The 27,875-nt window shown below is 38.8% G+C and overlaps 1 protein-coding gene across 5 annotated transcripts in view; it reads left to right on the forward strand.

The window, feature by feature from the left end:
- Window positions 1-27,875, forward strand: part of PCDH15 (protocadherin related 15) — a gene marked incomplete at both ends in the record, with an annotated part of 820,110 nt that overhangs the window by 667,653 nt on the left and 124,582 nt on the right. For all 5 annotated transcript variants that reach the window (XM_080823084.1, XM_080823082.1, XM_080823083.1 and 2 more), the window contains 2 exons: window positions 4,257-4,366; window positions 5,859-5,999. In XM_080823084.1, coding sequence (XP_080679210.1) covers window positions 4,257-4,366; window positions 5,859-5,999 — 251 coding nt within the window. The remainder of the gene's footprint in view (window positions 1-4,256; window positions 4,367-5,858; window positions 6,000-27,875) is intronic.

Below are 27,875 nucleotides of genomic sequence, written 5' to 3' on the forward strand. Positions count from 1 at the left end.
ATTGATGTATTGTTTATTATAAAGTGGATGAATTGCAACATTTTTTTTAAAAGCTTCCGAAGAATCCTTTATTTGGCCATAATTCTTTGCTTCTGAAATTAACCAACAGATTTGACCGTACTCCACAGAAAGAAGGGGGATAATGATAAGTCACATGACCTCAGACTCAGAGTGGGGTTGGACCAGAAAGTACCTTACAGACAGAACTCTAAAAATCATAGATCAAACCAGGTCAGATGATGCCTTAAAAAATAAATTTCCACTGGCTCCCAAAATATAAAAGTTCATAGAATTCACAAAGAAATTTGAGGGGCACCTGGGTGGCTCAGTCGGTAAGGGTCTGCCTTCAGCTCAGGTCATGATACCAGGGTCCTGGGATTGAGGCCCGCTTCAGGCTCCCTGCTCTGCGGGAAGCCCACTTCTCCCTCTCCCACTCCCCCTCCTTGTGTTCCTTCTCTCGCTCTGTATCTCTCTGTTAAATAAACAAATAAAATCTTAAAAAAAAAAAAAAACAACTTGAACTTCCTTTTTCCCATTTTAAACTCTCACCACACTAGCAGCAGAGCATAGTAGTTGCCCTCATTAAATAGAGCATCAATGCCACCTGAGTCCTCCCGCCCACCTGGTTCCCTCTTAATTGATGCCCAGTCCGTGTCATGCCATTCGCTTACCTCTCTGTCCTCTCTGTCAGCCAGCTTTACAGATCCTGATTTATACCAACTCTTTCATTTTGTATTCAAGTAACATGTGACTCCTAAGGAAATATGTAATTTGCCCCAATCATGTAACTGGTACTTTTCAGGGCGTAAAACAAAAATAAAACAGGGTCTGCCTTGCAATAAATAGAAAAGAATTGAAATTTTGTGATCTAATGCTCATTATCATGAAGTTCATTTAATTCTAGCCCAGAGAAAATTGCATTTTTATAGTATGTTTTGATTCTGGTAGAAAGAAGTGTGTTGGAACAATAAAGCAAAGGTTAATGAGGAGATATTTTGTCTAGAAAACAAATCTGTTTTAAACACTTACTAACAAATAGTATTTTAAATGCTTTTAGTATGCATAAGATTTAAATTCCTTTTAAAATGATGCTAGTTACTTTTTCCAGTATTGATCATTTCCATCCTATTTGTACAAAAATATACATGCAATGATGTTTTTAAAGTTTGAAATGAATGGTGGCATTTTTCTGGTGTTAAAGCTGAAGGTACATTAGCTGGAAATTTTCTATTTATGTACTTTATAAGGATCAAGAATCTAACTATGGGAAGCATAAAATTTAGTTCTTATCTCGTGAGTAGTAACAAGATAAACAAGTCAACAATCTAAGCAACATTTACTTTCACAAGAAGAAATTCAGTTTATAGAAGTCATCCCAGAATCTGGCTAACATATGTTTTCTTATACCAAAATAAACTTGTATGGTATATTGACCTGTCATAAGTTAATTTGTTGCTCTTAACATTCAAGCCATGTGTATCAGTTATCTCTTGCACAAGACAATATTTTTATAAACTTAGTGACTTAAAACTACACATACGTCATCTTGAAGGTTCTGTAGGTCAGAAACCAGTTACTTGCATTCTGTGTTTTATTGTCTCACATAGGTTTGAACCAAGTTGTTAGCCAGGGCCAGTGTCTCATCTGAGGCTGGTCTAGAGAAGGGTCTGCTTCCAAACGAGTGCTTGTTGGTAGAATGTTGTAAGTGGGATGTTGGGCTGAGAGCCTCAGTTCCTTGCTGCCTGGGTGGTCAGACATCTCACCTTCATTTCTTGCCTTACAAACAATTCCATATGTCCCCTTCATTCAGTCTGGCAAGGGAGAGAGTTAGAGTCTCCTAGCAAGAGGGATCTTGAAGGATATAGTCTTATGTAATGTAATGACTGGGTGACATCCCGTTTTCTTTATGGTAGTCTGTTGATTAGAAGCGAGCTGGAGCCTGGCTGTCTTGTGAGAGGAGAGTGATATGCAAGGATCTCAATGTCAGGAGGGGCTGTTATTGAGGTTCATGTCATAGACTATCCTGTTTCCATCTCTCTGATTTTTCACCCTTTCCAGGTTTTTTATTTCACCACCGCCATGGTCTATCAATAGGCAATGCAACAAACAGCACATGGTCTCAATGTCTCCTTTATAATCTCAAATACCATACAAAAGTGTATCTATTTATCATCAAAGCAGTCCATCAAAACCAACCTTAATGTTGCTTTTGTGATTGTCTTCCTTTTTGTGGTAGACTATTATCTCTCCTGCTCAAGGTTACCTAAGGCATCCGTATTCCACTGAATGGACACTGTGACAATGTGTAAACAAATTGCTGAGAAAATATAATTGTTATCTCAGATATGTCACTTTAGAAGTGTTTACCTAGGCAGATGTATCCTTTTCTAATCTAAACATGTTCTTGTTAATTAGTGGGGACCTTCTTGGTTGGAAATAATAGAAATCCTAGATTAAGGAGAAACTAAAGACTGTTTTGGTACTGAAATGATGAGCTTACCTAACTCCAAGTACAGCAGCATTTAGAATATTAGCAAAATATAAGGGACCTATTTTCAACCTTTAGTTCTTTCATTTGTGTTGGTATCATGATCAACAAGAACCTGAGCAATGTTCTCATAGGGTAACATCAAACAGCATTAAAATTCTTCCCAAAAATGTTTTCTAGTACTAAAAATAAAATTTCTGGGCAAGACTTTTTTTACATGAGACATCAACACTGAGCAATGAAAATAAAGCACCCTCAGTGACTGGAGATGGGTAATGTGTCTATTACCCATCTTTATCCACATCCTGGGGACACAGGCAGCCTTCATCAAACCTCTTAGATGTGGTATGGGGGAGTTGTGGTTATCCGCTGTAACAAAAGAAGGCAGAAGTACATGTGAACATACATACATACTTGATCATTCTCATTAAAAGTTATATGGATTAGTTCTTATTCTTTCAGGAAAAAAATAGTTATTGAATATGTGATGAATATATGGAGCCCCATCAGGCACTAAAGCATCTATAAAATAGATCACTTTACATTCTGGTAACGTAACCAAGCATATGGACTATGGTGACAAAGGACACAGCCATTTGGATGTGTTTATAAAGAGTTGTACGTAATTAATTTTCTGGACCATATGTTTGTAGTTCAGGATTTGTTATAAAAGTGTTTGGTGAAGTCACAATACAATTGCACAGTGTAATCCAGATTAGAAGAACTGAGAGGATGGAGATAAAAATGAGGAGCAATATTAGGAGAGTAAGTATTAAAAGAAAATGCCAATGGAGGAAATGACAGTAGGATTTGTCTTATCAGCTTGAAGCAAGACGTCGGAGCTTAGAGAAGTTGGACACACTATGTAGATTGACTGGGCTATTTACTAATTTTTTAAAATCTGTTGGATCTGGGTAACATAAATACTTGTATATTATAAAAGTGAGATTATTTCCATTAGGTTATAATTTAAGCTATGATAGCCTAAGTGACTGTCACCAATACTGTAAAAAAAATTAAGATTTTGAGAATGAGATGTTTTGTTGAAAATGTCACTTGGAAATTAAGCGAATATCATAGTACTGAGGGCAAAACATGGGTACAGGTGAGCAAAATCAGTGAGTTCAAGAGAAAGGTCAGTGTTGGGCTCTGCTCAGCAGGGAGCCTGCTTCCCCCTCTCTCTCTGCCTGCCTCTCTGCCCACTTGTGATCTCTGTCTGTCAAATAAATAAATAAAATCTTTAGGAAAAAAAAAGAGAAAGGTGAGTGTTGTGAGGCCATCTGTTCAAATACTTTCAGTACAGTTAGAGCCTCACAGTAGAGCAAGAATAAGGACTAGAAAGAATCATCTGGAAGCTATTGGTTAAATATGCTAACAGCAGCAGCAAAAGAGCAACATTTTACTTTACAAATTGAGGTAACAAATTGTATCCTTCTATTGCTTTCAGTTCAGAAGGTAATTTCGAGAAGCAAGTGGGAAGAATTTTTGTATGATGTTTGGCAGATAATAAAATAGTATCCAAAATTAAATTATATCTCAAATTAAAAATAATGCAGGTGACAAGACATTCACAACAAAAAGAATTTGCATAATTGTGAACACAGTTTTTAGGGCTGGAGATTAATGTAGTACTTCTTTGAAAACTTCAGAAAATGTATTATTCAAATAAATGCACTCATACATGAACTAGCATATTCTATTATTAAATTCAGAACTCTGTCATGACAAATAGACTACAAAAAATGAATCCTCTTCTCTAAACCTGCAGACCCCCTCCAGTGAGTGAACTTGCAACCAGAGGGACTATTGTTGGCGTGATTTCTGCAGCGGCCATCAACCAGAGTATTGTGTACTCCATAGTTTCAGGAAATGAAGAAGGTGAGTATGTATTCGGTCTGTGTCTTTACCATAAACTAACACACTTGGATCTAGGATTCAGTTTAGATTGAGTTATTCTTTACTCCATTTTTCCTAATAAAAATTTATCCAACTTAGATGTAATTGGTACCTTTGTGCTCATCCTGATTAAAAAATTTGGTTGTACTAACAAACATGATTCCCACTCCCACCGCCCCACCCCACCCCCGCCCAGGAAATACTATCCAATTCTGGAAACTTTGCTCTTGTCCTCATTTAGGGATATTTTAATAATATTTCTTCAAAATTAATACATCATACTTTCAGCTTTTGGTTATAATTATTGCCTACAGGGCTCTCTTCCCACCATTCTGGACCATCCATGACTCACTCCGTGTCATAGCTAGGCTAACACTGAAGAACTTTTAGGATCATAAATAATTTTTAATGCCCAAAGAGCCACATCCATGATAAAACCCATGTACATTGTATAATATGATTCCTCAAGTGGTCAACTTGATATAAAATTAACAACTGTAAGTAAATAAATAATTTCAGTTTTATGTACCAACCAGTATTCACTGAGAACAGGATGGTTTGCCAGCTTATGGGAAGAAGTTCACAGCTGCATTTCTCACCCATTCTTTTTCTTACCATTATCCATACTTAGTGGTCCTCTGTTTTTCACTTTTGATAAACTGGATAGCCTGGCATGTCATAAGTGGTTGAGATATAGTCAGTATACATTTTGGGGCACCTAGGTGGCTCCATCCATTGAGCATCTGCCTTCAGCTCAGGTCATGATCCCAAGGTCCTGGAATCAAGTCCCGCATTGGGCTCCCTGCTCAGCCAGGAGTTTGCTTCTCCCTCTATGTCCCTCCCTCCCCCATTCTCATGCCCCACCCCCTCAAAAATAAATAAAATCTTTAAAAAAAGGAATAATCAATATACATTTAATAAATACATGAATATTCAATATTTAATATGTAGTAAGTGAATGAATATAAAATAAATGTGATTAAGCAATTCACAAGGAAATTATAAAGGCACTTTTTAAGTATCTCAATGACCATTACTGGAAATTGCTGCCCTTGCAGCAAGTGCTGGACATCTTACTTTTGTTACTTTCTTCTTTGTTACTACTGTGCTGCTATGCCTCCTCCCTAAATATCAAAAAGTTCTAACTCCTTTTAGTATTTAAAGGACCATCCAAATCTACCATGATGGATATAGTATGCGGTGCTTCCCAAATTTAATTGACTGATGCAACATTGTTTTATTGTTCCAGGAGAATCTCAACATAACTAGAAAATTAAGAGGTTCACTTAAGTATACACTGATGATAACTTGAAGAGATGGAACATAGTTTCCAAAAGCTAGCATCCTGTAACTTCTATGCATTACTCCTGTTAACAAGTCCCATTTTTTAAAATCACAGTACCTTTTAAAGAGAATTCTCTTTTTTTTCTTATAGTGTGAAGGAAATGACCAAAGAACCATATTTTAATTGCAGATATATTTGGAATTAACAACATCACAGGTGTTATCTATGTGAATGCCCCCCTGGATTATGAGACCAGGACAAGCTACGTACTTCGAGTCCAGGCTGATTCTCTAGAAGTGGTTCTTGCCAATCTCCGAGTCCCTTCAAAAAGTAAGTTACGTTACTTAAGCATTCTGTAAGGATTTTATGGTTCTTCTGCTCATTTGCTGATGAAATACATGTCCAAAAGTTATCCATACAGTACATAGGGAGATCAGTAGTACTTGGAGCTGACTGCCCACCCATCTTAACAGCTGATAGAGGACAGTGCAGGGGATGATTTCATACTCCTGATATATCAGAGTAATAACGCACCGTCTTCAAACTGGGTATACAATATTTCTAGAATCAACTTTATTCTTAATCCCACTATAAGTCTCTGTCGAACTCTCTGGGACATATATTGTTAATGGGTACAGGACTGCTCGACATTCTCTGAATCTTGTGGTCTCTTGTACTTATGGCTTTTCTTAGCACAGAGGAAAATGCATCTTAAAAGAGTGACTAACATTTATTCTAAGTTATATGTAGCATTATATTTAATTCACACCCATTTCTAGGAGATGAAATTATTATTCCCGTTTTACAAAGACAAGATAAGAAAAGGTTAAGTGACTTTTTAAAAATGACACTGTTGGTAAATGAAAACCCAGAGATTTAAGCAGACAGCTTTTGACTCCAGAATCTTTCTCCAACATCTGTGTGATATAGTTTACCGACACAAGAGAGCAAGTAAGGCCAGTCTGTGAAGGGTGCCAGCAGAAATTCTGGGAGATATTACTAATAACAAGATAAATGCTGTTCCTTTCTGTCTGTTGAGGTAATACTTATTTTCACTTTGGGCAGTTCATCTTTTTATTTTATTTTTTATTTTTTTTAATATTTTATTTATTTGACAGAGATTACAAGTAGTTGTTCATCTTTTTATAATCACACCAACTCTTTTAGAATTTAGAAGCCCCAAGAAAACCAAATTGAATTTAACTGTTAGTGGAACGGAGGCTCAGAGAGAGCATGAAGTGGGAAACAGGCTCTGAAACAGGGAGCTTTCAGTCTGGGGACCTTCCTGGACATTGTACACCAGCACTCCAACAATCAGCATCTTTAGAAGGGGAGGGGAGAAATAAAGAGCCTATGAGAACCCCAGCGTGGGTACAGGTGTAAAGGCAGAGCCACATAACCCAGGAGGTGGAAGAAAGGAGAGAAAGGTGGATAGAAAAGGCAAGAAATGTGCCCCAGAATTTTCTCTACCAGCACAGTAATTGATGATCCTAAAAGTTATCACTCCTTTTTTATTTCTTTCAAGTCTCACTCACTGATCTAATGTGGAGGTCTACACAGCTGTTCAGAAAGGTACAACCAAGTCATTTGGAAAAAATCAGATATACATGGTGTGACTTTGAAATTAAGGGAATTATGTCATCCTCAATGATTATTTATCACTTACGTAATTGTTTAAGAAATATCAGGCCAGTTTCCTGAGTTCTTAACATCTTTAAACTGTAGACAATTATTTTTACAAAATATAGAGAAACCTTTAAATTGTCATTTGAATTGACTAAACCAGGAGTCAAAAGGTTAGAGTAGTTCTAAATGATATAATGCAGACTACCTTACTACAACTTAGGGAAACACGGAAACTATTTGAAAACTATATTTGTCATCCTTCTTTGAAAAAAATGAACAGTAGTATTTAGAAAGAAAACTCTGCTAAATATTGAGGTTGTAGAACTTGGCATTTTTCAGGAAATAGCTCCAATTTCTAGGAATAAAGACATATCGATATCTCATATGTGAATATGATATAACTAGTTCTCATTACTTTAATGTAAATCTAATCTAAGGCTAATGAAAGTTTAGCTAATATACCTATGTATACCTACATGTGTCCAAGTATGTGTGGAGAGCTGAGACCAGCTAGCAGATGCTTGAAGTAGCTTCTCAGAAGAGCGTGAGATCTGAAAGCTAAATGTTAGTTTGTTTAATGCCTGAGGCTTTTAATGCTGTTATTAACATTTCATGACTGACCTCTGCCTCTAGAGTCTGAAATACAAACTCACATATTTAAAACAGTTTCAGTTATCAATGACTGTTAATGGCCTATAATGAATCCCTAGTTCATTAGCTATGCAAAAATAAATCCATTATGTAAATTAGGTTAATTAATTAATTGTTTAAACGTTTATCCCTCCTTTAGAATTAGCTGTCCCATGGTCTTCAGCTCCGCCATATGTCACATGAATAAAACTAATAAACAAAAGAGTTTTGATTCATTGAAGAAGCATTCTATTGTAATTTCTTTGCCAACAATTTGTTAATGAAATTCATTTTCAAAGTAAGTTTCATAACTATGCTGTGACTGGATTTAATATTTAAATGCAATTTAATAATTAAAATAGAATAATTTCAGAACTCATTTCATAACTTTGACACTAGGAATCTTTAAAACATTCTAATCTTTTAGTATGGACATTTCAAACATACATAAAATTCCAAAGAATATTATAATGAACCTTCAAGTGTCAGCTATGCAACTTAACCAATGGTGCTCTCCACCATTCCCTCCCTTATTATTTTGAAGCACATCAGAGACACAATATTTCATCTTCAAATATCTGATTATGTATCTCTTAAAGATAAGGACTCAAAACTTAATCACAACACCATTATTACTCCTTCCAAATTAATAAAAATTCCTCAATATCAATGAATATCCAGTCCATATTATATTAAAAATTTATTCATATTAGAATCCTAATAAGGTCTATATATTACAATTGGTTGAAAAGTATTTCAAGTGTCTCTTTTAAAATATAGGCTTCCCTCCCACCACATCTTTTAATTTCCTTTAATGTTTCTTTGTTCAAGAAATGAGATTTCTGAAGCCCAGGTTTCAGTGAGCACACTTCTAAGGGGTCATTTCATATTTTTCTTTATCTCCTTTATTTCCTGTAAAATGATAGAGCTAGATGCTTGGTTAGATTTAGGTTGTTTTTTTAAACAAATAAGTTGTAGGTGATATCCACTGCTTCCTCGGAGAGACGTGCCAGTCCCTCTGACGTTCCTTTCCTGATGGCCACCAGCACCGGTAGTCAAGTCCTATCTACTGATTCTGTCCTTCCATTTCTTCTGTTTGTGGTAGCCAAATATTTCCATAAAAAGAAACTTCTCCGCATCGAATATTTGATTACCCTGAGGTCCTCCTTCTATAGTAAAGAGAGGAAAAAATGTTTGAGTCTTCTCTTTTATTTCCTGGTTTTCAAAGTAACATGTTGATTCACTGTCATACTCCAAATGTGGCCACTGAACTAACACACAGTTTTGGTTTTATGGGTCATATGGTCTCTGTTGAACTACTACATCCTGTGGTAGCTGAAAAGAAGGGAGATATGATCTGTAAACAAAATGGCGGGTTGTTCTTCAACACTAAGCAAATGGGTGAGGCTCCCCTCCAACGAAATTCTACTTGCCAGAACATTGTGTGGGCCAGATTTTGATCTCCTTCTCTTACTTTTACTTTACATAATCCACTTGGCCCTTCTCCTACTGTGTATCTCCTACTGTGAACAATGTTTCTGCTTCTTCTACTTTTCCCACACATTGCATTTGAAGAAAGATTGTTAATTACTATAAGATAATCAGTCATCCAATTGTCTACAGTTTGTCCTGAGGTAGACTCCTCACAGGAGGCTTACAAGAATAGCATTACCGATATTTTTGTGCATTAGTGACAGTTTATCTGTGGACCCGAAAATTGAACGTAAATTTGGCTAGATATGAAAGCCTTGGGGTACCTGGGTGGCTCAGTCAGTTAAGTGTCCAACTCTTGGTTTCAGCTCAGGTTGTGATCTCAGGTTCCTGGGAGGGAGCCCAGAGTCAGATTCTACACTCCATGCAGAGTCTGCTTCTCCCTCACCCTCTGACCCTTCTCTGCAACTCATGTTCTCAATCTCTCTCTCTCAAATAAATAAATAAAATCTTTAACAAACAAACAAACAAACAAAACAAGACTTTCTTTGTCTTCAATATCTCAGTCCGTTTTTTTCTCCCATGAAATACTATTGCCAAAAAGTGGAATAACAAACTGGTTTTCTTTTCCAATGCATGTTGGTTTTACTTCTGAGTTTCCAAAGAATTTCTCTTTTTTTCTTTAAAGTTCAGTAGTTTTATTGGAATCTTCTACATTTTGGCTATTCTGAGTCATTTTCTGCCTATATAGATAGTATAGGCATTCTAACCTTATTTCAGAAAATTTTTCTTGAATTCTAACTTTTTTTTCTATTTTATTAACTTGTTTTTTATCATAGAACACTCCTACTATGCAAGTAATGAATCATTTCCTATTGTTTATATCCCTTTCTCTCTATCTCATTAATATCTTTCTTCATTGACTTGGATTTTTTTAAGATTTTACTTTATGAGTTTTTCTAAATTCTGATAACATGTTTTTCCTACAGGACTTCTCTTTTTTTCATAAACTATTTTAATTTGTTTCAGCATACTAAGGTACAGTTTGCATATTCTTTTCAAATACCTTTATTTTTTTAAGAGCCATTGTTTTGATCACTGTTCTTTTTTTTTTTTTTTTTTTTTAAACCTTGTGGACTTTGACTATGGTTCTTTTCTATTTTTCATGTTTCAGCAAATTTATTTGTTCCACACTCAGAAAAGGAAGGTGGGGTAAGGCACCTTTTCTAGCTCTAGACTATTCTTTCAGTTATTTTCACAAAGTGATTAAAAGAAATAGTATCCTTTTACTTTTAGAAATCTGCTTGTTTCTGCACTCCCACTTTCATTGGAGAATCTCTCTCTCTCTCTCTCTTTTTGCCCTGCTGTCCCTGTCCTGCTCAGTTTATATTCTGTTCTCAGGGTTTCTCCTTTCTCCATAGTGTGAAGTTTTGCCCTATTGCTTTCCTATTACCTTAGTCACATTTCCACTTAATGCACAATAGCAACTTTGAGACTCACTGGCTCTCAGGGCAACAGAAATGCTTAGCCATCCCTCAGCTTCCCTAAAAACAGTGGCTGTTACCATACTTGCTGATAATACAGAGATCTTGTTTCTGTCCATTGTTTTCTCCAGTTGTTCATGTCCTGGGATTTGGAGGTTAGCTTGTTGCAGGTACTTAGCTGGAGAAATTATCTGTGGGTTTTTGGCCTGGTTGCTAAGATATTATCCTAATTACATACATGTGATTCTGAGGAGACCTAGAAGCAAGAGACTCCCACAATAATAACTGTACACTTTAATAATTTAGTTCCACGGTTACTGATAAGAGAGACTCCCAGGTCAGAGACTAAGGACCTCATTACTCACAAAGAAAGTATTAGGTGTATCAGCGTAACACACAGCCTATGACATGGGTCCCTGAGCTCTAGAAGTGTAGGGGTGTAGGGCCAGGGAAGCCCTGCCCTGAGTGGAGCAGACAACAGTGGGGGCAGGGGACAAGGAGCTTGGAGACTCTGCCACTTTTATAGCAAGGAACAGTAACAGTCATCCCAGAGATGGCTGGACTCTGCCATGCATTTCTGTGTATCATTATCTCACTTTTCAGACTTACCAGCTGCGAAAATAGTTCTGTGTCCCTGGTAGGAAAAAAAAGTCCAAGCAATGCAATTTTGGCACATTCAGCAGGACACGTGGGGGAGCAAGATTCCCGCGGTATCCTGTCCCCAGTGCTTGGCCATTCAAATCCCTGTCTGTCGGTAATGAGGCGCGATTCGGGAAGATTTGGATATTACATTTCGCCTCAATCATCTTCTTCAATTCCCTAAATACACATTTTAATCCAAGGATATTTGAAATGATTGTTGAATCAGTGGAATTGTTTCACAGTTGATGAATTTTAGAGAATGAGAGTTCTCTAACCCTCTCAGACTTTCATACTGTGTTAGCTGTTACCAAGTTTAGGATGAAGGTTTCACTCGTGTGCTTTAGATTTTTCATACAGGGTTTCTAGATATATTTTGCTTTCCTTATCTGCTTTTATAGTTAAACTCCATTAACCATTTGGGCAGTTATAATAAATATATGACCAAATGAAAGAATGAATGATGAATAAAATAACCCAAATTAACAGAAAGCATTCTTTTTTTTTTTCTTTAAAGATTTTATTTATTTTCTTGACAGAGATCACAAGTAGGCAGAGAGGCAGGCAGAGAGAGAGGAGGAAGCAGGCTCCCTGTTGAGCAGAGAGCCCGATGCGGGCCTCGATCCCAGGACCCTGGGATCATGACCTGATTCGAAGGCAGAGGTTTTAACCCACTGAGCCACCCAGGCGTCCCCAGAAAGCATTCTTAAAGAGCAAACTTTCCCAAGAATGGAAAACTAATCATGAAGAGAATGGGTCTACTAGCTCATTAGCTTAGTGCTGAAATAAAAGTAGTTGCACTAAAATGTGTCCCAATAAGCCACAAATATGATAGATCCCTCTCTTTTTTTTTTCTTCCTTCCTATTCAACAAGCTCTAGACTTTGCATATCCGTCACGAGGGCAGGCCTTACAGAGAATTGTTTTCCTTTGCCATCGAGACCATTCCACTGTCTTGGCATTGAGCGTTAGCATTTTTTTTCTTTTCTAAAGATTTTATTCATTCACTTGACAGAGATCACAAGTAGGCAGAGAGAGAGAGAGGAAGGGAAGCAGGCTCCCCACTGAGCAGAGAGCCAGACGCGGGGCTCGATCCCAGGACCCTGGGACCCTGACCTGAGCCGAAGGCAGAGGCCCTAACCCACTGAGACACCCAGGCGCCCCGAGCGTTAGCATTTTTAATGTGCCAGGTGTTGTCCTAGGAGCTTAGGACCAGAGATAATGAAACGAAGTTGCTACTTTCAGGCCCTGTTTTCAATGCCCGAAGGACACATCAACTTGTGACAACGTAATGCCACGCTGTCATGGGTGATGGTGGCTGCTGGTGATGCGTTCACAGAAGAGTGAGTAGTAGCACATGAATGATCAGAGACGTCTTCTCAAACAGCCCAACCTGTAAGCAGTACCCTGAAGAATGAGCAGAGGAAGCTTGAAAGGACAGTTCCAAACACCACTAGTGACCGTATATTAGAAATGGTGAGAAACTCCGTATTCGATCGGAAATTTAGAAAAAGGACCAAGATACAGCAGACCTAAAATGACAGAGATGTGCAAGAGATAGATGGATGTTGTCAAAGAGATTTAAAATAAAACAAACAGCAGAGCAGATCACCACTCTAAAAACCCTTACTGCCAAGGAGAGGAAAAACGATCCAGTGAAGGGAGATTTAGCAGTGATTTTCTCTGAAGTATTCCTTCGGGAGGAAAAAGTCGTCAACTTGTTGTGTTTGCGCTTCTGCTCCATGACACATCCATCCCTGGAAAAGGAGGCTCTGAGGGTACAAACTCTTCATCTCAAATTTCCCGTTACTGATGTCTGAGACCACAGGGGCCGCGGGTCAGGGGCACAGGGCATCCGTGTCCAAGAGCGGCCAGAGGGGGGCAGTAGTGCAGACAGGCTGTTATGGCTGGAGCAGAGGCCAGAACAGCCACTCCAGGAGACTGCTCCTGCAGAATTATGCAGGCAGAGACCTGGAGAACACTACCCAAGGTCCTGATTTGGGACATGGGTGAGTGCTAGCTTTTGTCAACGTGCACTGGGATCACCTGGATGAGGGTAAAAGGCAAACATTAAAAGCTGGAGACAGGCCTGTCTTTCGACTAAGGGGATAGGAGGAAACCAAATGAAAATAGCCATCCCAAACCCAGTTGTAGCCAAGAGCACAGCTGTGCCCAGCGCCCCACTGATAGCCGCTGCTTCCGACACCAGTCTGACCCATAGGGTGGGGGACCATTTCCCAATAGTGATCTTTACACTGGAACTTTCCTGCCTGCCTTACCTACCTCTCCTCCTCAGCCTCAGAGGCCAGAGGAAGCTCCCTTTGTGGGAACAACACCCCCTAGGAAGGGGTGAGGAGCTTGGTGAATCAAGAAGAAAGGAGCCTAGGGGCTCCTGGGTGGCTCAGTGGGTTAAGCCTTTGCCTTTGGCCCAAGTCATGATCTCAGGGTCCTGGGATCGAACCCCACATCAGGCTCTCTGCTCAGCAGGGAGCCTGTCCCCCCACTTTCTGCCAGCTGCTCTGCCTACTTGTGATCTCTCTGTCAAATAAATAAATAAAATCTTTAAAAAGTAAAGGATAAAGCAGCCTCTTCTAACCTCTTCTCCCTAGACAGGAGACTTCCCAGGAAAACGCCTGAGCTGGGATGCAAGAGACGTTTTACCTTTGAATTACATTAGAAATACTGATTAATATATTGAATTAGACTATTTTTTAACTTTACCATGACTACAGTACTTTCTATTGCTTAAAAAAAGTTTTTTTTTAAATATCACAAGTGACTTGAGCTTTTATTCGGCAGCAGGTAAAAGATGGGCTCAAATCAGCGGGATAACAGGAAGAGGAGAAGAGACAGCATCAACTTTTATGGTTGTATTCCTGGACAAAGGAATAGCACACGATTTGAGCATGGATGGAGAGCAGAATATAGTTATAACACTCGGAATGAACTTAAGCTCCTTGAGGGTGGGGATTTTTGTCTGCTATGTGTATTGACAGCCTCCAGTAGCCTAAAAGGCGTAGTGCAAACATATGCTCCGTAAATGCTTATCTGGGAAATGAGCAAGTCTGGAAAACGAAGGGCAGCTTGTGAAGGGACTCACGCACATGTGCAGTATCTATACCATCCACAGTTCCTACACTGTAGCAAACCTGGAATCTTTTTACTGCCAGGATCCAGGTGGGCATTAGAAGAGCCAGAGTCAGTTAAAGGTTTCAGTCCTGCAGCACATGATGCTGAAGGCATTCTGGACACTTCTGGATTGTAATTTCTTAATCCTCCTATACGATAAACTCTCTGAACCTCCAGTTTCCCAGGTTTTATTCTCTTCTGCTGGCCCCATTCGGTCAGGCATCTGTGTATTTCCTGCTTGGCTCTCAGTGAACATTATTATTGACCAAATGAATATTTTCATTTCATGAGGGAAAGACAAATGCAAAGGCATTCATGTTTTTAGTATTATTTCAACATTATGAGTCTTCTTTTGTGTCCGTCTCCATTCTCCATCTCCCCAGAACGCCTCAGTCCCTCCTGGGTTTTCAGGATGGAACATTGTTGTTCCTGAAGAGACCCCAAGGGACCTGTGTGCAGGAACCTCCACAGAAACAGATGTCAGTATTTCTGCCACAAAGTCATCACCATATTTTTCATCTTATACAGAGCAAAAGCAATATTACTCACCTTTTTAACTAGCTTATAGCTGTATAATTTGGTTTATGCAATTCCACAATTGAAGTGCAATTCTTCTTTTATGGTAAAATTATAATTATCTTTAAGTGTGGAAAAAAAACCCCAGCTTTTTATGAATAGATCATTGTGTTTTGATTCAGTAACTAGCCTTTCAATCAAGGATAAGTGACAAGACAATTAAGATAAACCTTAAACTGGTGATAAAACAATTCAAACGCTATTGATTTCATTTTATAGTTTTGCTGTAGGGTACAAGCTTGTAATACATTTCATTTCCTTGGCTTTTCTGGTTCCAAACAGAAGGTCTGTGACAAGTAATGCTAATGACTCTTTAGCTGTGATTGACTGACTTAAAAAGTGTTCCTCATATAAGTTGGGTGACAACATCACAGCATCTCACATGTTCATTTTCTCAGTCCTAAAACCTCAAATGTTCAAGGTCTTATATTTGTTCTATAAAAACATAACCATGATTTTAGAAACTATATTCAGACTTTATTACTTTAAAACTTGGAGACTACTTTGTGAAAGCTAATACCACTATATCCTTTATTGGATTTTTGTCTCTAACATTCTAGGTATCTTATATAAATAAACAGTTGAAACAATTACGTTTTTAATGAAATAAATATTTACCTGTGCAAGAAAACAATTGAATTGTGCAAAACAGCTTTGCTTGGGAATGTGATTTAAAAATGGTTATGGAATTTTATGAAATCCATTTCAGAAACCAAGTGCATTGAGGCAGTGTTCTTCCTTTGACCCCAAAAGTGATTGTTGAGCCAATGACAAAGATGCGTGATCAACCCTTCTAAATGAGGGTACAGATTATAATACATATTTTTTCACATGTATTAGGAAAAAAATGATGTGCCATGAAGTAAACATTTTTTAAAATTTTATTTATTTGAGAAAGAGAGAGAGCAAGGGAAGAGGCAGAGAGAGGGGGAGAAAAGCATGAGCTGGGAGCCCAATGCAGGACTCAATCCCAGGACCCTGAGGTCATGACCTGAGCCTGTCAGATGCTTAACTGACTGAGGCACCCAGGCGCCCCCATGAGGAAAACATGTTATATGACTTCCATGGTCAACTAAAACTAAAATACTAGGAATGCTTAAAATTGTTCTCCTTAACTTATACCTAAGTTTAAGCCCTAGGGCCTAAGACAGGGGATATAATTTCTTTAACTTCTGTTTAATTAGTACAGTTAATAATTTAATTTTTTCCTTGCCTTTCCAGGCAGAATTGAAAAATTGAGATTCAAATGGAGCTCATTTGCTGATTCACAAATAGTTTTGCTACCTTATATTCTTTTTCTGAGAGCAACAATCATCCAATTAATAATGAAATTCCAAAGCTATGAAGTAGAAACTGTGTATCTTTTGCTTCAGAAAAAATACCATTTCAACAGAAGCCAAATGAGCTCTGTTAAATGCACATGAAACTATGCACAGAAGTGAAATCTGTTAAGCCATATACATTATAGAGTTATCATTTCCAGAAATAGAAAACGGAAGCAATTATCTGGATAACATAAGCGTAACATTTATCTCAGCCACTAAAAATAGGCAGGAAATTATCAGGATTTTTCTACTAAATATATTGATTCTTTATATTGTTAATGTGTGTGTCCACTGGCCCTCCGCACTCTGTTGTAACATGATCAAGGTCAGCTCTTCTCTATAGAGCAAGGATGTACAAGTCTTTCTACTATTTTGCTAAAGATTTAGATGGCTGTCAGATTGATTTTATTTTATTTTTATCTCATAACAAATGAAAGTAAACATTCCTTTCTCTTAGTGACAGATTCTACTTTGACCAGCTTTAACATGCCTACAAACTTACCAATGGATTATTTTTAGAAGAAAAAAAAATAGGCATAACTGCCCATTAACTACACAAAAATACATTTTAGCGTTATATTTTAAAAATGAAAAGCATATGGAGAGAAGTGCCACACGGAAGGAAGGTGCGTAGGATGACCATTCTGTAGCTGCCATCCTCTCAACAGGAGGGGGCGCTCCATCCTGCTCAGCATTTCCTAGGTCCCTGCATCTCCCAGTCTCCATATTGATGGAGGTGTTTTCCCTAATCTCAAGGAATCTACCTTACTGTTTTTGTTTATACTGTTCCTTTGTTTAAAATGTCCTTCCATCCTTGTTCTCCAGGTAATTCTTTTATAAGGCTCATTTTAAAATTCATCTCGTTTTTCACCTTTCCTTAATCACCCATTGTCCCTGTCATGTAGAGAACAAATATGTCCTATCTGTGAGTTTCAAAGGCAAGGATGTGATATCCAATTTCGTAGTGCCTCCGTTTCTCAGAAACTCAGAGAACATGAAGTTTGAGATGGATCCTGAAGGAGAGAGTAGTATGTATGATGGTCTGGAGGAGATCTATTTCGGGGGAAATAGGGAATACTACTTTGCCAGGGCGATAGAGAATTTGCCTTGTTAGCTATGTTTGATGCCATGCTCTAATGCTTTCTATCAAAGAAACGCTATTGTGTTTTCTGTTGATCTACTCAACTTTACCTTTTGGACATCTATTATTTATATTAAAAATCCTGTTGTACTTAACTCTTAGATCTTGTTATGATTGATTTTGGCCAACATCGATGTAATTTTTTTTTCCATAGATGTAATTCTTACCTAGAATAATGAATAGAACCATAACAGCCTTCTTCTCAATGATTGTGACTTGTATCACATTTACAAAGACACTTTATGAGTTAAGCATATGAAATGATAATAAATTGCTAGATATATGGCCAAATAAAAGAATCTAGGGCATTCCAAAATAAAAGTGGTAAACAGACATACAGCATGGAATACAGAATACCGTGTTGTTAAGACCCTAAACTCAGGTGTCACTTACCTTTGATTCCATGACACGGATGGGTAAGGCTTAGTGGTTCCTCTTGTAATTATTATTACTCTTAGACTAATGCTAGTATTCATGATTACAGTCATGTAGCTGAGGGGTACCTGGGTGGCTCAGTCGTTAAGTGTCTGCCTTCGCTCAGGTCATGGTCCCAGGGTCCTGGGATGGAGCCCCATATCTGGCTCCCTGCTCAGTGGGGAGTCTGCTTCTCCCTCTCCCACTCCCCCTGCTTGCATTTCCTCTCTCGCTGTCTCTGTCGAAAAAATAAAATCTTTTAAAAAAAGTCATGTAGCTGAGATAATTTATATAAAAGACATGAAAACCTAGACTATAATTCTTTTATGCAGGAAAGATGTTGTTTTTAAGAACAATAGCTTAAATTATATTAATAGACACATTGAGCGATCTGTAAGAACAAAGGAAGTCAAGCAATTATATATGTGAGTGTGTGGGAGGTGTATTTATATAACTATATATTATATAAACTTTCAGAGTAATATATTCATGTCATTATATATATATACACATATATATACATTTTCAAACAGACTAATACTTTTTAAGTGATTGTTTTACTTGCTCATTTTTTTTATTTGGCGGAGAGAGAGAGAGATCACAAGTAGGCAGAGAGGCAGGCAGAGAGAGGGGGGGAAGCAGACTCCCCGTTGAGCAGAGAGCCTGATGTGGGGCTCAATCCCAGGACCCTGGGATCATGATCTGAGCCAAAGGCAGAGACTTAACCCACTGAGCCACCCAGGCCCATGGGTCCCTGAAACATTATATTACTACTACAGGGATCATGATAAAACTGTACATTAAACACATATGTTGAGTACTAGAAAGGCATAAGTGTTTTTCTAAATGCTAAGTGGAGAAGAATCTAGAAGGTGATATCATGGTCTTCAAAGAATTTGTATTCTAGTGAAGAAAACTTGATGCCTAAGTATAAAAATAAGCAGTAACACCAAAAAAAGTATGTGGCTAATTGATTAAGAGAAGCATAGATATGCATAGTTTGAGTTTAAAGAGAATATATTACTGTGGCAGATTAAATCACTTATTGATCCAGCTGGGAAATGAAGACTTTAGTTGAAGCAGTTTTTCGTCTGCTCATGTATTTTGTCTGCTAATCCCTTCTGTTAGGGCAGGTGGAAGTGGGAAGGACAGAGGATCTGGGGGGTGGGCAGGGTGGAGAAACTTGGAAGGAAATGCTTGGGGGAAGGAATTTACAAAGTGAGTCCAGAGCAGAATGAGGTAACAGAGAATTAATGGTAACAGACCTAGGAAGACATTCAAAAGCAGTTCAAAAAATGTACCATCCAGGGACACCTGGGTGGCTCAGTTGGTTAAGCGGCTGCCTTCGGCTCAGGTCATGATCCCAGCGTTCTGGGATCGAGTCCCACATCGGGCTCCTTGCTCTGCAGGGAGCCTGCTTCTCCCTCTGCCACTCTGTCTGCCTGTGCTCTCTCTCTCTCTCTCTCTCTCTCTCTCTCTCTGAGAAATAAATAAATAAAGTCTTAAAAAAAAAAAAATGTACCATCCAGAACATGGTCTTTGAACCACTTGACAGTCACTTGAGATGCTTGTTTAAAATTATATTTTTTGTATTTTTCCCCCAGAACCTAATGAATTCAGGTATCTGGAAACAACAGAAATCTGAACGTTCAGGATGTTCCCTGTGTGTATGTGCATGCACATGCATGTGTGTACATCCGTGTGTGTACATTTTCACAACTATTTAAAATAGTGATAAAGGGAATAAATGTTTGTAGTCTTCACTTGTTTGGGAAGGGGCAGGGAAATAACATGATGAAAGTTAATCAGCACATAGGATATCTTGGAGAGAGAAAGAATAGAGACTGAACGTTAAAAGAATAGTCTAAGGCACCTGGGTGGCTCAGTCAGTTAACCATCTGCCTTCTGCTCAGGTCATGATCTCAGGGTCCTGGGATCAAGTCCCACATTGGGCTCCCTGCTCAGCGGGGAGTCTGCTTCCCCTCTCCTCTCCCTCTGGGCACTTTCCCTCTCTCTCTCTCTTTCAAAATAAATAAAATCTTAAAAAAAAAAAAAAAGAATAGTCTAGGCATGAACTAGTATTGGGCTTAGGTTTCTCCAAAGAAATTGAACTGATTAAGATACAGAGGAAGATTTATTATAAGGGATGGGCTCGAGTGATAATGGAGAGTGAGCAGCCGGGTAATCAGCTGTCTGCTGGTAGGAGGCCCAGGAGAGCTGGTGGTATAGTTCCAGTCCAAAATCAAAGGCCTGAGAACCAACAGAGCTCAAGGGTAATGGTGTGAACTCCTATCTGAGTCTGAAGCCCAAGAACCAGGACCACCAATGTCAGAAGAAAATGGATGACCCAGCTCAAGCCCAGAGCAAATCCCACCTTCCTCCATCTTTTTCGACTATTCAGGCCCTCAAGGAGGTTGGAAGACACCCACCTGCACTGGTGACGATGTTCTTCTTTGTTCGGTCTGCTGATTCAGATCTCAAAACGTCCTCACAGATGCATTCAAAAATAATGTTTTACCTGCTATCTGGGCTTCTCTTAGTTCAGTGAAGTTGTCACATAAAATTAACCATCACCAGCCAGCTAGATGGGGAAGATGTAGGACGTATGTAAGAGAGAATTTGATAGGACTTGAAGACTTGCCATAAAGAGAAAGAAAGAAATCAAGAATAATTTTATATTTTTGATGCCAGGTAGCATAAATTAAATCTAGAAAGTAGTTGGAAATAAAGAACTGAACTTTTGAAGGATGGTCAGGACTTGGCTTTTAGATTTTGGAAGACGTTATACAGAATGATTACTTAAGCCAAGGGATATTATTTTGCAAAGGATCACTAGCATCACATGATATCAATGCAAATGAGGTTTAATTGGGGAGATCAGGCAAAAAGGCATCAAAGAAAAAAAGGATCTCTTTAGCTTCTGTAACCCACAGAGAGAACTTTAATCTGCACATATTTGAACACCCCATCAAAGGTGCTAAAATCAGGGGAGTCATAACAGTACTACTCTACATACGTAAACAGAATCTGGAAATGAGGATAAGGAAAAATTCATTGACCACATAACAGTGGATCTTCCTGGTCAAGGAAATAAGGTCTAAAGCAGGGGGCTGTTAGAGCCAAGCAGCCTGGACTGGGAATAGTCAGTTGAGAGCCACTGAACCAACCCAGATCCAATGACCTGGTTACTTGTTAATCTGCCCAAAGAGGAGAATTAACAAGCTCCCAGGGCCCTCTGGCTTTGTACTTTTGAGGAAGAGGCAGGGGAGGAAAGCAGCAAAAGAGTGTAAAGGAAGCCCTTCATTCAGTGCGTGAGAGAAAGGAACAGCCAGTAGAAGAGGCTATAGAAACAGGAGTAAAATTTGTATAATAATGGCCTGTTGTCCAAAGGCCAGAGGGGTTTCAAGAAAGGCAGCAGGTGGTGGAAACATCAAACATCACACACAGATATTCAAGAAAATAGCATCTAAAGAGATTACTATGGATGGCTCTTAGCTGGGCCATGCAGTGACAAGGTTAATGTTGAATAAATAGAGAAGACTTGTATATGGAAGAAAACAGGGAAATCATAGTAAATAAAGGATTTCCTGGTTTTATCTCCACAACAGACATAATTAGTATATTCTTAAACATTCCCTGATTTTTAGTTTTATATATTTATGAAGCATGCCTTTCAGTTTAATTTATGTATTATATGTATTTAAAAAGCTGAGGCTGAGAATGCTAGGTTTCAGAGATAAAAAAGATAAATTTAGCCTGTCATTCTTTTTAATCATACTCAATATGCAAGTCTAGTAGATAATTCTTCTTCCAAGGCTAATTCATTCTTTATCCCCAGGAATTTTATAAGTTCAATTCATCAGTCTTGTCCCTTCTCTGTCTTGGTATCTTGTACCTAATTAGTCCCCTACATCGTATCGTAGCTTAAAAATAATTATAGACATACAATTCAAAGGAAATCATTATTTTAAATGTTGTCACTTTCAATTTTGAAAGTCTGTTTCCAGTTATTAATTTATAGCATATGCTGGCATCAAAATTCCCTAATGGCGATTGCCATATGTATGTTTTATTAAAATGCACAAGATAGACTCTAACCAGTCCAGCAGCTCAATTTCATTTATGAAGAATTCCTACTAGATGATTTTCCATAAATGCTGAGAAATATATGAGACTAAAGGAGCAGAGGTAAAGAGAAATTCTGTAAAAAAGTACTTATGAAGGAAAATGTTATAACACATAAAATTGACCAGTGCAACCATTCCAAATCAAAATTACCTTGATGTTAGGTCCGTGATCAAAGGAGCGAGACTGATACAAAAGCGAAAGTCAAGCAAAGCTTTATTTCGCGCCAAGCATCGAGAATCAAACCGACCGTTCCGGGCTGCCTCTTACGGAGAGAGCGAGCGACTCCCAGCCTCACAGACTAACTTTTATAGAGCAAAGGCCATGTGGTTGAGCCTGGCCACACACCGGTGGCCAATGAGATTGTAACACACAGAGAAAGCTGCACAGTCATGCTAGGTCACACACCGGTGGCCAATTGAATTACAATTCATCCCATAGTAGCTATTGAACTAGCCTATCACCTTGGTCAGAATTGGCGCCCAAAAGGTGCCCAAAAAGTGGGGCCCACACTCCTCGGTAGCTAGGGAGACAGTGTGCACGCTCCATGATTGATTGTCTCCACCTGGCCCGACTCATCCCTGCATTCAGGCTCTGTTATCTCCACGTGACCTGACCTGCCCTCGTATTTGGGCTCTGTTATTAGGGACTGGTTGACCATATTTTACTGGTTTCCCGGACTTGCTTTTAAGTAAGTTCCCCTGGGCGGGGGGAGGCTGGGCTGGGTCAGATTAAGTTTTACTGAATAAACAACAAAATCACTGTTCAACCCGGATGAAATCGCTCTGGATAAATAGGCCCTTACACTTGACAGAACAGCAGAGGAAGTCTAATATGATGAATTGTTTAAGATCCCTGATTCTGCTTTTTGATAAGCCTGGGTTCCATAGACATCTCTGATCTTTACTAGCATCTTTAAGCTTTAGAATCTCCAACAGTCTATCAGAATAAATATGTCTACATATTTTGGCGGTTTGGGAGCAAAGTGATGCCTGCAAATTACTTATTAGAACATTGGAAACACCCAATTAAAAAGCTACAGTAATTATTATCACTATTGTTTTTATTATTGTTACTAGCTGCAATATATTTGAGCGACCCTTCAACATACCATAATCACATGCTGAAATCACATATGAAAGTGCTTCATCTGCTCCCGCATCGTAATACAGAGACTTCATGTTTCTCAGGAAGCTCTTCACATAACCCACTGGTTGTAGGTTGTGTGACATGTTAGAAGGATGGTCAGGCCATCTTTTGGCATCATTAGATTTGAATGCCCTTATCTTGTTGATCTCTGGATAGTGTATGTACAGAAAACCAGATGATATTTTTCCAAAAAGAGAGGTGAAAATAATATAATCATCCATGATGACAAAGGAGAAAATATGCTAAAATTTCATACTTAAGTCTTGCAACACTAAATGGAAAATTTGCATTTAACAATGTCTTTTGATACCTGGAGAGGGAAAATCCACACTTTATGTATAGGTAGGAAGATATGGTCCCCATTCTCTGATGTGGACTAAATTGACTGTTCCCCACTGTGCTTGAGATGGTTATTTGGTTAGAAGCAACAAACCTCCTCTGACTGACTTATACTAAAAAGAACTTATCAGAAGAGTACTTGGTGGCTTGCATAATCAAAGGAGAGGCTGAAGAGGATCTAAAGAAGGACACAGTAGGAGCTAAGCTTTGGCAATCTTGGTCGGAAACTCAAAACACTGCTTTTGGGGACAATGCCATCAAGACACCTGGGATCAAAGACCTTCAAGCTAAGGTCAAGAGACTGAGGGGGGATCTGATGCACCTAGGCTGATACCAGGACCTTTGAACAGCTTGGAATGCAGAGCATTGTAAATAATGGTTCCATTAAGGGCATAAGACAAATGGAGGTTTAGTAACTTAGAGAGGAAAAGATGGAGTTCTGTGTCCAAAATTAAGGGGGATAGGATGTTGGACAGACAAATAAAATAAAATAAAATTCTACTTTACTTTTTCCAAAATCAATTTAGGACCTAGCTGTGGTTGACTGAGATGCCCAGGGAGGCAGTGTGGGGACAGCCCTAGAAGAGAGACTCATTCCTTGAAAGTTACAGGACTAGATTGTGTGTTCTATCATAACGAAAATTTAGCTTCCATTCTTACTGTGACTGATGCTTGGAAGTTTAAGTAGCTGATTACTCGAACCTTTGAAAGTTTATAAGTTTCTGTTGCTTCAAAAAATTATTTTATCCTCTGAGAAGTTTTGGAGGAGATTAAAGATAATGCTTGCATGGAATGACATAGTGCAGGAACTCAGCACCCCTATTTGACAAGTATTCATTAAGTACTTTCTAAGGACTAAAATTAGCCTGTTCGTTGCACTAAATAGTTGTTGTTAAATGGCTTCTAAAATCTGCAAAAAGCTAATTATTAAATATGTTGTGTACCAGATGACTAATGAGGGAAGCAAAGATCTACAGATAAAGAGTAATTAGATTATGTTTGGCAAGGTCACCTTTCTCTTTATTCATCACTTCTGGTTAAGTGTTCCCAAGGAAGTCACAAATGCCTGGGGAGATACCATCTTACAGACAAACAAGCAAACAAGTAAACAAATTTATTTCTGGGGGAAAATACATGCTTGACTAGCATCTGCCCAAGCTTGTCCATGCAGAAAGAGTAGAGATGTACACGACGTCTCCCAGGCTCTTTAGATAGAAGACATGATATTTTGGGAAAGGCATACAAAGGAATCAATGACGTTTCTTTCAAGATTTTTCATTTCTGTGAATAGTGTGTTTTACATAATTTGTTTTCCATTTCCCCTTTCCACATATTTAATACTAAGTTTCTCTTCATTATAAAAGTATTATTGTGGAACGCCTGGGTGGCTCAGTCAATAAGCGTCTGCCTTTGGCTCAGATTCTGATCCCAGGGTCATGGAATCCAGCCCCACATCATGCTCCCTGCTCAGCGGGGAGTCTGCTTTACCCTCTCCTGCTCCCCCTGCTTGTGTTTCCTCTCTGGCCATCTCTCTTCGTCTCTCAAATAAATAAATAAATAAATAATAGTTTAAGAATAAATAAATAAAATTATTATTACTACATAAGATGTAATATGTATATTTATACATATATATATGAAGAAAATAATGTATAATCCTATACTTCTGAATGTCTTTAAAATTTGCTTATTTCTGTCAGTCTTTTTTCCTGGGGCCACACACACAGACACACACATATATATACACACACATTTTGATCATGCATTTTCTGTTTAGAATCTTGGGCTTTGTATTTCCATTTAGTGTTGTATCAGAAATATTTTTATGTCATTAAGTACTCTTCAGAAAATATCATTTCAATGGTGGTTTCATATTCAACCATGTGAATATACCAAGATTTATTTACCTCTTTCCATGTTACTGAAAATCTAGTTTGTTTCGCAAGTGGCATTTGGAAGCAGCTGTTGCTCTTAATCTGAGATCCTTGGAGCCTAGGACTGCTCTGAAATGACAAATCTTTCATCAGATACCCACTAGTCCTTTTTATGGAGATAAGGTCCATAATTTTCACAAAAAATTTCAAAGCTGTATTTATACCAAAAGAGGATAAATCCAGCTACTAAGTCATATGCTATAGATATAAAGTCATGTTTTTCTCTTTCTAAAGGATTTATTGTAATAATCAAGTAAGTTTGCTAGGATCCTAACCTACCCCATAGGAAAGCACACTCCTCCTGTGTGTTTCTCATTCACTCTCATGCTGCTAGCTCCCTTAAAACACCCGTGACACCAGACATGCGGGCTTGCCACTCACGCAGTCCTCTGCGACACCAAGCTGGCTGGCCTACGCTTCAACGTCACTCTGACTCCCACCCGTGTTCGAGCGGACGCCTCATGTCGGGCTTGGTCCCACGCCACTGCATCCCACTTCTGAAGCCAATTGAAAATAGTAGGTTCTCAGGTTACCCATAGCTTTCAGGCTTGGTTACAATTAAGAGGTTCCCACGACCCCCTGTTGTTTCAGTCAGTCTCTGTCACAGCTCAGGGAAACACATTCACCAGCTTCTTTTTTTTTTTTTTTAATTAAGATTTTATATATTTATTTGTCGGAGAGAGAGAGAGTGTGTGAGCAAGCACAAGCAAGGGGAGTGGCCGGCAGAGGGAGAAGCAGGCTTCCCACTGAGTAAGAAGCCTGATGTGGGGACTTGATCCCCGGACACTGGGATCACGACCTGAGCTGAGGGTGACGCTTCACGTACTGAGCCTCCCAGGTGTCCCTGTTCACCACATTCTTATAGAATAAAGGACATGATGAAGGACACAGATGAGCAGCCAGATGAAGAGATACAGAGGACAAGGTCTGGAAGGAGCTTCCTGCCGCTGGAGTTCCGGTGCTCCACCCATCCTGGTGGATAGATGTGCTCATAATCTCCACACCTCATACTATGGGGATTTTGGGGAGGCTTCATCATATAAAAAGCATGACAGATCATTAATTCCATTTCTAGCCCCTTTGCCCTCTCCAGAGAATGGGCAGTGGGCCTGATGGTTCCGAGCTTCTAATGACAGCTGGGGCTCTCTGGTGACTAGAGCCATCCCAGAGATGACCGAGAGTGGCCTCATTAGAACAAAAAACATTCCTCTCACCCAGGAATTCCAGCGGATTTAGAAGTTCCATGTCAGATGCTCCTGTCACTCAGGAAATTAGGTATTCCTTAGGAGCTCTGTGTCAGGAAATGGGGCCAAAGACTAAGTGTTAGAACAAAACATGCTCCTAGCACCCCTAATGACAAGGAGTTTTAGGAGCTCTGTGTCAGGAGTAGGGGCAGAATCCAATACATATATTTCTTATTATTTCACATATAATTATCCCACATATATATATGTAGTACTGATAAGTATTCACATATTCTTTGATGTAATCTACTCACTATGCAAATGTTTTGAAAATAGAATGTATGCGAAAACACTTTTCAATTTTTAGGGACAACAACTCTATTGCTTTACATTTTTCTGACGATGGCAAGCACATGCCTGTCTGTTGTAACATTTGATAACCAAAACAAGCCTATTATTTTTCAACAAAGTTATAGATGAGAAAATCAGGGTTTTTTTCTTGTCTGGATTCATTCAAAATGTATCCCAGTCTATGGAAAGGGGATTTCTGGTTTGTTTGTTTGTTTGTTTTTTGTTTTTTTTTTCATTTTTGTTAGATTTGTTTGTTTGAGAGAGAGAGAGTGAATGAGTGAACAGGAGTGGAGGTGGAAAGGGAGAGAGAGAATCTTGAGGCTCCTGGCCTGGGGCTCTTTCTCACGACCCTGAGATCATGACCTGAGCCAAAATCAAGAGTCCGGTGCCTAACCAACTGAGCCACCCACGTGCCCCAGGATTTCTCATTTTGAATTCATGGTGTTTCTACTGTACCCCAAGTTCCCACAAAGCGGGGATGAAGGATGTTTTCAGCAAAGAATATACAGAAATACTTCCACTGAGCAGATTTAATTTTAAGCCAGATTAACTACAGAGTCTTGCACCTATCTTCCTGATGCACTTGAGAAGCAGACTCATTTTGCCTGACCCATTCTGTCACTGTATTCTCAGCCTTCAGGACGGTTCTAAAGACGTAGAAACCCTTAGACGTTGCCTAGTGAATTGTTCGTTCTTCCTGCGGTTTTAGGCATCAATGTACAGATACCCT

The sequence above is a fragment of the Martes martes genome, assembly GCF_963455335.1.
Source record: "Martes martes genome assembly, chromosome: 14".
NCBI lineage: Eukaryota > Metazoa > Chordata > Mammalia > Carnivora > Mustelidae > Martes > Martes martes.